This window comes from Medicago sativa, chromosome 7 (assembly GCF_051527215.1).
Source record: "Medicago sativa cultivar Bolivia chromosome 7, Bolivia_mono, whole genome shotgun sequence".
Classification (NCBI taxonomy): Eukaryota; Viridiplantae; Streptophyta; class Magnoliopsida; order Fabales; family Fabaceae; genus Medicago; species Medicago sativa.
The window spans coordinates 82428756-82441343 of NC_140755.1; the positions used below are offsets into that span (position 1 = coordinate 82428756).

The 12588-nt window shown below is 29.8% G+C and overlaps 1 protein-coding gene across 1 annotated transcript; it reads left to right on the top strand.

Moving 5' to 3' along the window:
• Positions 1-4641: 4641 nt before the first annotated feature.
• Positions 4642-5745, top strand: LOC146909261 (uncharacterized). Its single transcript, XM_085728099.1, has one exon. It carries the CDS (start codon positions 4843-4845, stop codon positions 5410-5412), a length of 570 nt encoding a protein of 189 aa, XP_085584225.1. The 5' UTR covers positions 4642-4842; the 3' UTR covers positions 5413-5745.
• The last annotated feature ends 6843 nt before the right edge of the window (positions 5746-12588 follow it).

Sequence of the window (12588 nt, forward strand, 5' to 3'; positions counted from 1 at the left end):
TTGCACAAACATTAGAAATGCGCATCTTTCTAAAATATTTATCAAAGCATTACAAAGCCTTAATTCATGAAAAGAGCATATATTTTGTTCATGAGAAATGTGCAAATTACGGAAAACTAAAAAATTAATTTTTAGTTGAAATTCGAGAAACTTATCTAAACTTTTCCGTTAAAGGATGAAAGTTTTAGGACAAAACTTTTTGTAAGGTTCAATCCCTTCAGAATTTGGTAACATCAGAGAGCCTAATTTGCTCATGTTTCAAGGGAGAAAGCTGAATTCTTCTATTCATGGTTCACTTTCATATTCTGAGTCACTCAACCTTCATGATCTTTCCAATAATCCCTTCATTATTCCTCCTAGTTTGTGTGTGATGCTAGTATATGTCAATTCATATGATCAAGTGATAAGTGAAAGTCCACATGGAATCAAATTATTTAAACTTTATGGTAAGAAAAACCAAAATACAAATGCAAAACTTCATTTTCAACATTTTATTACTAAATTACATAATACTGCTGAAATTAATTTTCAGTTCATATACTTCAAAAAAGGGTTCATATAGTTATATAGAAGAGTAATATTTTATATTTTCAAGTGAGCCTTAGAATGAGTAAAAGAAAAAAAGGAGCCTAAAAAGGAATATGAGTATAAGCAACATTAAAAGATTCTTAAAATTATACAGACATGCTTATAATTTCTATTGAAAGTACCTCATTGAATGAGATGTGTTTATACGTAGTGGTCAATCATCGCCCAACATGCAAATTTTGTAGAAATAAGATTCAATCCAAATTTTAAGCTGTGTTATATCCACAAATTATTCGAACTTTCAAAATTAAAATGATCTGTTTAAAAATCTAGAGATTTAAGAAATTACAAATAAATCTAATAGACGTATAAGATTAACTTGTTTGTTCAAACTCCACAGGAGTATAGCTAAAAGTAGATACCATGATTTTGTTTGGCACATATACGGTATTCTTATAACAATGTAAATTGAGCAAAATAAAATCTTTTATGATAAGCTTTCAAGTAAATCTTTTATCATAAGCTTTCAAGTCAGTATTTGACAAAGAGACATAAAGTCACATATATACTTTAAAATTAATAGTTATATTCATCCGTTGAATATAATTATTTGTTACTTTAAAAGTCAATAAGAAGTCGGTATTTGACAAAGAGAACATAAAGTCACATATATGTTTCTTACTACCAACTTTTTAAATGTAGTTGTTTACTCTCCTTAAAAATGTAGAGAAGTTTGAAAAAAGTCGGGTCAAACGATACCTTAATCTCCCACAACGGCAATGTAGAAGCAACTGAATTTGGGAGGAAAAAAATTGAAAAATAGTTAAAAATATAAAAATTGGAAAATAATTAAAAGTTACTAAAAATATAAGAATTAGAAAATAATTAAAAAAAATTGGTTAGGGGCAAAAATGGAAATTCATAGGCCAACCCTAAAAAAAACCTCCAATAATTGATTTACCAAAATGCCCTTCATAAGGGCAAATTGGTAATTTCAACGGACATTTCCTTTAATATATATATAGTAGACGTCATTTAGAAAATGACCTTTGTGTCAAAAAAAAAGGTTGAACTTGCCAAGTTTAATTAACGCAACTCGAAGATGAACTTTAAAATTAATGACAATGAAATTCCGTTAGCAGGGGTGGAAGTAAAGGTAAACAAGTTTTTATAGCTTTATAAACCTAAAAAGTTGTTGTCCTTGTGAGCTTAGCTCAGTTCAATGCATAAAAAAAATATGCAAGGTCCGGGGTTCGAACCTCGGCCACCACTAAAAAAAAAACCTAAAAAGTTATTATATCTTATTAAAATTAGTGAAAATCTGAAATGAGAATCACACTTGGTGTATCTGAAAAGAACGAAATTTGTAGTGTTTAGGCACTCACATAGGTAGTAACCTTATCTTATAATATCAAATTGTTATCTTGAAAATGTCAAATTGCACTTTAACCTTTGCTTAACACTTTGGTGATTTGCTATATCATAGAAAATTGTAAGATTGACACTCAAGTCTTCAAATGTGAAAAAGAATTCAAAAATGATAGAATACTCATGGTTTAACATTTGTAACATCGACGCTTAAGTCATAGATTGAATATGTATCAAATCAAAATTGATATGTCAATTTAAAACAAACAAATGGCTCACCAAAGACAACGAATAAAACACCACCTTACCCCGACATCGAAACCACGGGAAAACACCAAAGAAAATCAAATATATGTGGAAATTACTTATTTAAAGAGTAACGATAACTTGTGATTCTAGGCCTAAAAGATGATCCAAAATAACCCTTCTTTGATGGATGAGGAAGAAGAATGAGAGTAGTAGGTGAAAAATTGAGAGAGAGAGAGAGAGAGAGAGAGAGAGAGAGAGAGAGAGAGAGAGAAAGAAAGAGAGAGAGAGAGAGAGAGAGAGAGAGAGAGAGAGAGAGAGAGAGAGTTTGATGTTGAAAATGTATCTCATATAATGTGGTAAGATACACACAGGTGGAAATAGGCTAAGTAGAGTCAGGCTTTGCAAGGTCTAAGCTTGTCCTATCAAAAACTTTAAGACTTAAGTTTGGCCTACGATCTATCATAGACTTATTTTTTAGGTCTGAGTCTGCCCTATTGAAAGTCTGATATAATTTGTTAGCTTATTTAAAAACATATTTCATATGATCGTCTTTAAATAAGTAATGGGATCTAAATTTAAATAGATTATCGAGTTAATAGATCAACGAGATTAAACTCTCTTTTGATATTAAATATGAATTGTTTAGAGAATTCAACTATGTATTGTATCATATTTCAATTCTAGTTTATAATATTACATTTACATATGCAAAAAACTAATTTTTAAATAAGCTTAAATTACTGAAAAGATTAACATATTTATAATTTAATTTAAACTAGCAAAATATAATACAACAATATTAGTAATAAATAATATTATTATTTATATTTACTTAAGTAGGCCAACTTGATAGGCCAAATAGATTTTTTTTAAGGTTTGCGACCGGGTCTTTTTAACTAAATATGTTTTTAAAAAAGCCTAAGTTTTCTCTATTTTTTCTAAAAAAGTATGGCCTATCATAGGTTAGGTCGTAGGCTTCTTTAGGCCAACATGGCCAGTTACCATTCCTACTATTGCTCTTTTTTTACTTATTTTTTTAATTATTTTAGCTCCATTGACATGAAAAACAACAAAGCACACAGCACTAGAAAGTAGAGAAGATTAAAATGAAAATCGTAAGGCTCTTGTGAGCAACCTTAGGGGATAAGTTCTTATAAATACCTTTAAAAAATTCAATAATTGGACGTATTCAATCACATGCTCACTTCAAAATTTCCTCACGCTTTGACTTGAAATCCGTTGCTTTAGTAAAATTAGTGGCCCAAAATTTTGAACAATCCTATAACATGATAAACATGATTTTGAATCAAATTAATCTTGTAAAATTAAAATTCTGTATTTTTTTATAATTAAGGTATAGAATTATAATTAAATTAAAAATTACTATTGATATAGATAGTTAGACATTCTACTCACACTAGTTAGGACTTGATTCGAGCAAAAAGTAATTGGTAAGTTATACGCAAATACCATCGAAAAACTTCAATGAGATTCTCAGACCTTTCCATGGGTTTACCACTTCTAATCTAGTTTCTTTATAAAAAAAATAAATAATTAAAATTAATTTTATAAGGTGCTCAAATAGTTTATTCTTTTTTTAACAAATATATTTTTTTACTTAAAAGACAATCAATTAACTCTAAAAAATACTTTTATTTTTCAAGAGAAACAAAAAAGATACTTAACTCTAAAAAAATTATTTTCTTATTTCACTGTGCTTTAGCAAATTAGTATTCTAAAATCAATCAAAATCAATCTCCTCGAACCAAGACCATTTGGGTTACATGTTTCGGGTGTCTTGCAGCTTAATCATACTTTTTGGGTTTGAATTTAACTCTAAAAATGCAACGTTGAAACTTTTGAACAATATATAGTTTTGTTGTCTATTGTGGTCTTACTTAATTCAAGTGATTAATAAGTTGGGGTTAAATTTTTTAAGCAATGCAAAAATGTACTAAAAGGGTGCAAAATTATACTTTAGCACCAATAACAACACCAAAGGCTCGTGAAGAGTCAATGAAGGTCATTTCATCACACTTTACTTCACCCATGAAGAGAAATCAAATCTAAAATATATATAGTTTTGTTCTGTTTACGATGATTGATTTTACCATCTTAAGACTTAATCGTTTAGCTCGTTAGACTCCCACTCATGTTCAGTTCAAACAATATTAAAAAGGTAGACAGTTCTGCCCTCCACACTCCTAAAATCCAACCCCACTAATAATTTCTTTCAACCCACTAAAATTTCCAAACTTCGTATACCACTTAAACAGCCATAACTCAAAAGACCCTCTCATCAAATGCCAAGTGTCCCTCACTTCAGTGCCACCTTTAACTTCTTTTTTCACTTTGCTTTTGTTTTCTTAACCCTCGCTCTTTCTTTTTTTGCACTTGTTTCAATCACACAAAACACATCTATTAAATTAATTTGTCACACTACATTATTATTATTATTCTTACCTTATGGTATCTCCTATATAAACCCTTGTCTACACCTTGCATTCTTTCGTGCCAAAGTACAAAGCTTGTACAATAACAATCCTCTCTTCAAACTATCACCTCTCTATCAGTCTCAAACCTAAACATTCCCAAAATTGTTATCCAAAATTTGATTTGATTTGATTTAGTTCATTCTACTTTTTAACTTTCATAAGCTATTTTGCAAACTCTTCAGAGTCATCAATTATTACTACAATGAGCAACATGATGAACAAAACAGCAAAATTGCAGAAGCAAATTATAGCTGGTTTAACAAAGTCCAAAACTATGGCATTGAAGTCCAAAACAAATGCCATCAAAGCTCGTTTAATTATATTTTCACTCATGAAGAACAAAAAGTTTCTTATGAGTTCAATTTCAGAGAAGTTCCATTCTGTTTGGGGGAGCCATTCTCATCATCACTCCAAAGAAGGTGGCAATTATGATGATCATAATAGAGCCATGGTTGTGTATTACAACAATGCTCACACTTATGAGGCGTCGCAAAATCCAAGTGAAACACAAGTTATGGATGAACAAGATCAAGAAGATGATAAGTACCCTGATTTGACTCACACTCCTTTTGATTCTCAGGGATTGGATTTTGATGGATCGGTGATTGATAAAGTGAAGAATTGTAAGGAAGAAGCAGGAAAAGAGTTTAAACTTGAGGATGATATTGATGAAGTTGCTGATCTTTTTATTAGGAGGTTTAAAAGGAATATAATCTTGCAAAAACAAGAGTCATTTAAGAGGAAGAAGGAAATGATCCAAAAGGGTGCTTGAATTTTGAGTTCATTTTCATTCAACGTCTGCAGCTGTTGTATAGGATCCAAACTCCTCGTAATATTTTATTGAATGTCCCATTGAAATCTGGACCGTCAATATTTTGTTTAGACGATTCAGATGTGGTTGATTGTGTAAAGTCGCAAGTACTGCACACGATAAAAATAAGAGTTTTAGATGCCTATATACTTTTAGTTTTGTAGGGTCAATATTACATTTTGCTTGAACTATATTCTACCATGAATTTTCATGATTTTGACATCAGTTATAATTTGGCTTTCACAGAGCTAATATGTCTTTGTTGGACTATATACAATGCAGCCAGTAGTCTCACCATGCTTGTTGGGAACATATAATTTTACTCCCATAGAATTTTGATTCCTTGTGATACTGTTGGTCCAACTGCTAAGAAATATCATGAACCGAATCACCAAACAAAACAAGGTCTCAAATGTGCATCCAAAGGACATAAAATTTGGTTTTGGTTACAGAATCAGCTTAAGTGTCAAAATCAAGGGCCAGATTGGTATAGCTTAACTGACAAAATCAACGGGCAGATTGGTATAGTAGAATATGTAAATCAAAGGTCATATTATTGTGTTTTTCTTCACAAATAAATTTATGGCTAAAATGCAGTAGGTCTCCTTATTTAGAAGAAAATTAATTTTTGGTTCTTTAATTTTAAAAAACAATTTTTTGGTCCCTTTTTTAACTTACTTTTGAAATTTTAGTCCAAAATCTCATTTTTTGTTACTTTTTTATGATGTCGCATTTTAATTTATGATGTGATAGCGTCTATTAGACATAAGTGTGACCTAATGAATACTTGCATGTCATTTTCAAAAAGGAACCAACTTAATAGAAAACCACAAACCGAACCAACTCAAACTGAATATCGCAAAAAAGTGTGTTTGATTGGGATTTATTTGGACAACTTTTTCACTCAACTGCACTGTTCAGTTTGCAGTTTTTGTTTACCGGCCAAACCAAACCAAATCAAACTAATACGCAGACTTAGAGAAACACTCACTCCTCTGAAACACCCACTCAGTCCAAAATAGTCGTTTTTGGTTATATTTTCTCTCAGTTTTTTTTATCCAATTAACTTAAAAAATTATATAATACAAGTGGTATAAAATAAATAAAGCAAACATCATACATAAAATATTTCACCAAAACCTCAAATATAGGGATTAAACTTTACAAATCGTATAAACAAAGAGGTAATTGTAAAAAGTTTAATTTATATACATTGTCATTGTACAATATTTTTATGCTGCATCAAATAATGAGATATGACAAGTCATGTATTTTTAACTCTTAGGTGATGTGATAATACATAATTGGATGCATGTGTAGAACTATTGCACAGTGATGAATTATAAATTAAACGCAATTGTAAATATTGATGATTTTGGTTATATTTTCATTTAGCCTTTTTTTCTTCTTCTATTTGTAATTGAAGTTAATCGTTAATTCCTATGCCTTTTTAAGGAAATGGTTGCACCTTATAATGATATTAATTAAAAGTTAATTGTAAATCGTTCCAAATTAGTTAATTAATTGTTGCAGCAAATATAATCAAAATTGTTGGCAGTTTTTTTTAAAATTACATGTTATCTTGCAAAATACTAAATCAACCGAGCCAAATCAAACCGCGTGTTTTTTTTTTCCGTCTTTCAGTTCAGATAACTTTTAGCATCAATATCAATCCAAACCATACCGCAAACACACTAATGTGCCCCCAATTGCTTGAACCTATACATCCATCCTTGCTTAATTAAGGTCATTTTCTCTCTGTGCTGAGACTTTCAACAACACGAATAATTTATATATAAAAGTTATATAATGTTCCATAAGCTACAAAAATATCCAACTTATATACACATGTTCTTTTAAATTATAACGATTAATTAATCTTTACAGCCTGGATTGCACAATGATCCTAAGCTCGTGTTAATTTCCCACCCAAAAAATGAAAAGCAAAATCAAGCAAATCTCGTCCGTGCAGCTAAGTGCATCTCTTTTGGTTTCTATTGAAACAGAGGTACATAACTTTTTTTTGTTGTTATATAACTACAAATGCATGCATGTATTTCCCATAAATAAATTAGTTTACTTTACTGAGAATATTGGATCAACAGGGCAACTAAAACCATAGCCAAAGCTGCTATTCTCGATCTAGACTTCAACCTACCGTTCCACTATTAAAAATATTATCATCATCATCAAGTTGTACAAAAAAGAAGCCGTTTGAGAAGCTACAAAGAAAGGCCCACAAAGCAGATTGGAAAAAGTTCTGAGTATCCATGCACCTTCATTTTTTTTCATAATTTGGCTGGTTTGATATTAATTGTGTTGCTTAATTTAATTTTGTGACACAATGGTAAAATGATTCTAATATCTCTATCATATCATTCACTCAACACATTGAGTGAAATTTTGATTAAATGTAAAGTTAAACAACCACTTGACATATATTATTGTAGCAACTCAATTTTACTGACATGTATAATTCATTTTGCTTATAAATAAATATGTATTTACTATTTACATATCCTTATAAAAACAACATAAAATTAAACTTAGCCCGTAGAAGGCAATATAGCTTCAAATGCATGCCTATATTCAGCTAAATTTTGCAAAACGTACATACTGCTTTGTGATATCATAAAGGTAGATCATGCTAAAGTTTAAAATTATATAGGGACCACATTTGCAAAAGTATAATCAAAAGATTTTTAAAACCATAACTTTGCATTATATAGCTGTTCATGTTCTACTAGATATTAAATACTCTACCATTTTTAGACATATATTCATAAAGCATGTAAAAGAAATTCCAATAGAAGAAACGCACAAGAATTGGTCATGAGATTATTTGAATTTAAGCAGCCGTTCTTAATTAGTGCTTAATTGGACTTTCTTGAATTTTGGCAATGCATTTTTTGTGTGCTAAATTATGATCACAAACTGCACGATTGCCCTAAATTATGACCACTTTGTCGAGCTTTATACGTAGGTCAAATCAGATGGTTGAGACCTGGGAGCAACATGTCATGCATGCATTTTCTTGTTACTTTTGAAATTACACCTATTGAAAACCAAACACGAAAAGCATCCACTACCCAAATAAAAGCCATACCCAAAATTAGCTAGCCGCCTCCTCCATTTTCTTTTCCTCTTCTCCTGTTTTCTTCTTCTTCTATGGGAGACGGAGAGTGGTGGTTTAGGGCTAACTTTTGATCTGAAATAACCCTAAATAGTTTTGTTTTTATTTAAATAAATGATTTACACAAATAATTAGTTTTTATTTCGTGATTTTGTTGTTTCAATTTAATGGAATGTTGTTTTGCTTGTTGTCTTGTTGCGATATCGTTTTATTTTATTTTTTGTCTCGTTGCAATTCTTGTTTAATTCAGATTGTCATACCAACTCGATCCAGTTGGGAAAATATATTCAATAAATGGGTTTAGCGTAGTCAACACCTTAATTTTGTCATAGTGTAGGTTTTGTCATACTTGTGGACATTTATTGTTATTAACGTAAATGTTGTAAATTTATTCGCAGATTCAACATTTTAAGTTAAAACAATTTTAAATTTTTGTTTATCGATTTAATCTATCAATTTAAATGAATGTTGGTTTTTTATACAGAAAAAATGGCAACAATTAATTTTTACCAAAGCAACTAATTTGAAATTGCACAAGTGCGAGTGCGATCGAGCTAGGAGATCTAAACTCCAAAAGCAAAAATAATATATATGAAAAAGTTTACAATCATAATATGTACTATTTTGATTAGGTAACTAGATATTTGAGTGGTTGGTTTCCATACAAACAAGGGGTTCGTCGTATAGATGATTTATTTGGTACCAATGCGTGGGACCAATGCTATTGTCCATATGTTTCATACATATTTCATTTAGAAAATGACTGTGTCAAAAAAAGTTGACATTGCCAAGTTTAATTAAAGCAACCCACTTTAAGATTAATGACGATGAAATCTAGCTAGCAGTGGTGGAAGTAGGTTAAAAAAAAATTATATCTTATGCCTACCAAAAAAAGTTTTTATATCATATCAGAATTGGGGATAATATGTGAAAATCTTAGATGAGAATTACACTTACCACAGAAACACAATAATTTTCTTTGAGACAATGGATATAATTGTCGAGGCGTTCCTGTGGATTTTGTAAAAAAATTATGAGGTTAATTAACTGACAATAATAATGGAACCAAGTTCTTAAACATAATAAAATAACGAAATCAAGTGATTAATGAGCATCAATTAAGAACAAATCATTTTGGGAGAATCCGAATGAGTCCTGAATTCCCATTTAGTGGAGCTCCAAACCCCTAAGAACGTACTCCCTCCGTTTCAAAATATAAGCAAAATTCACTTTTTAGGTTCATTCATTTAATGATGTATGTGGTTCATAATATGGATCACATACATCATTATAAATGAATGAACCTAAAAGTGAATTTTGCTTATATTTTGAAACGGAGGGAGTAGGTTAAGACAAAAGAAGTATTTTTTATTTTTGACAAAGACAAAAGAAGTATTGTTTATTCTATAAGTGGATATGGATTGTTTATTAAGGGTTTAACTTTCTTCATAACGATCCTTAAAAAAAAAAAAAAAACAAAAACTTTCTTCATAACGATGGAAGTTTATTTTTGTTGTTTGAACTTGCTCATTTTCTTTTGGTCTGAGTTGCATTTGGTTGAGTTCTCTTGTACTCTTTTCTAATAGTATTCTTCTTTGCTGAATAAAAAAAAAAATGGAATCACACCCCCAACTTTAGCCTACAAGTGTACAAATTGCATCTATTACAATCAAAATTCATCCTTATAAATGAGGGAACATCATCTCACCAAGTTTGAAATGAGAAGCAAAACGGAAAAGGAGGCAAGTTATATGCACAACAATCACCATCTCTAACAAATATGAGAAACTTCTTTCAAAAAAAAAAAAACAAATATGAGAAACTAAAAAAATCCCGCATCTCTAAAATTAAGTAGTGTCTACTCTAAAAATTATTGAATTTTTGTTTCTCACACACAAATATATACACACACATACATACCCACATATAGTAAGTGATAGATATTTGACAATGTTCTTTTGAGATATTTAAGTGTGTTGAAAATGAAAAAATACAAACTAATTTTAAAATATGAAGACACAAAGAATAATTGTAGAGATGTTGATGCTTCTTCAAAAAATTTAGCATATATAATTCTATAATTTTGTTTGTAACTTTCAAAATTTTGCTAAATGATAGTGATGTTATTATAATCGTGTTTTAATATAAAGTATAAACATCTATAATATACACAATTCCCCAAAAAAAATCTATAATATACAATCTTGCCTCACTGATAATTTTTTTTGGATGAGTTTCAGGTTTCTACTAAAAGATTATTTTGAATAAGAGATTTTTTTTAAGAAAAAAATAGAAGTTATATTATCAGTAATTTAGTACAACTATCCTTTGATATAATAATTGTCTCACTTTCCTAAGGATCATCCCCAAGTCACCTACATATATGTATATAATTTTTATTTTAGGGTTAAATGTGTTTTACAGTTTACTCTATAAAAAATTTGATGTTGTTGACATTGATTCTTTTTATTTATTTCAATTATTTTAGTTCCATTGACATGAAAAACAACAAAGCACACGGCACTAGAAAGTAGAGAAGATTCAAATGAAAATCGTAAGGCTCTTGTGAGCAACCTTAGGGGCTAAGCTTTCATAAATAATCTTCAAAAACTTCCTCACGCCATACCTTGAAATCCGTTGCTATAGTCAAATTAGTGGCCCAGAATATTTGAACAGTTCTATAATTTAAGCCTTTACCTTGGTGAAGTTGATTGTGATAATATGATTTTGACTACACTAAGCAATTGAGATTCCTATTTCTAACAAAAACAATTGAATAAAGATCAAATGCAATGTCAGTGGTACCACCCTTCTCCATATCACAAAAGATTAGAGGCTGTATAATAATGGTCTATTGTGGATGGTTATTTTTGTCATTTACCCCAAAAATATTATAAAGTTAATGGATTGAGTAGTAATTATTCCATGGCATCTGGTGGGTTAGGTTGGTTTGCCAGTGTGCCCATATCATTTCCTCTAAAGCTTCAAAGGTCCCCCAAAATAGTGGTCAAATTATTGAAAGGGGCCATATGAAAACGTCTATACTACAAAAGCAAGGGGACTTTGTTTTCTGTTTTTGTGGTTTTGTAATTTCTTTAATAATTCTATTATGTAGATTTATTTCATGGATCCACCATATTTCTTTAACTGCTTAAAAATACAACTACTCAAGAAAATCTATTTAAAAAATACAAGTTCAAATAAATTTTAGCCTATTAACTAATTAAAATTACTCATAAAATTACTAGCTTTCTAAGATGAATATTTAATGAACATAATTTTAAATGAAATTGATTTTATTTAATTAATTTAATTACAATTGAATTTGAAGTAAAGTAATTTTTATGCTAAAATCAAATTTGAGATAAAATTCCAAGTCAAAAGTTTGAGACCAAATTTTGTGATTTTTTAACCTAATATAAAACTATCTTTTTGTAACGGTACCAAAATAAAATAAAATAATTACTAAAACAAAAAAAATCAACTATTATACTCTACCATGGAATAAAACATATACTTTTCTTTTTCAGAGAAATCAAACAGAAACTTAACACTACAGGATCTGTTTTCTGATTTCACTCTAATCAAGCAAATTAATTATTCAAAAATCAACTTTATGTAATTGATTCTAACCCTAGTTGATTTCCTTGAAATTGTTTAAGCATGCAAATTATACTTTGGTACCAATAACAACAGCAAGGATCATGAAGAGCCAATGAAGGTCACACTTTAATGTACTTTATGAAGAGAAATCAAATCTAAAATTCATATATAGTTTTGTTAAAGGTTATAGAGTTCCACACTCCCAACCAAAACGCTACCCCACTCGTAATTTCTACCCTCTAAAATTTTCAACTTCGTATACCACTTAAACAGCCATAACTCAAAAACCCTATCATGACATGCCAAGTGTCCCAAACTTTATCAACCAACTTTAACTTTTTCTCACTTTGCTTTTCTTTTCTTAACCCCGACTCTTTCTTTTGTTGCACTTGTTCCTCTCA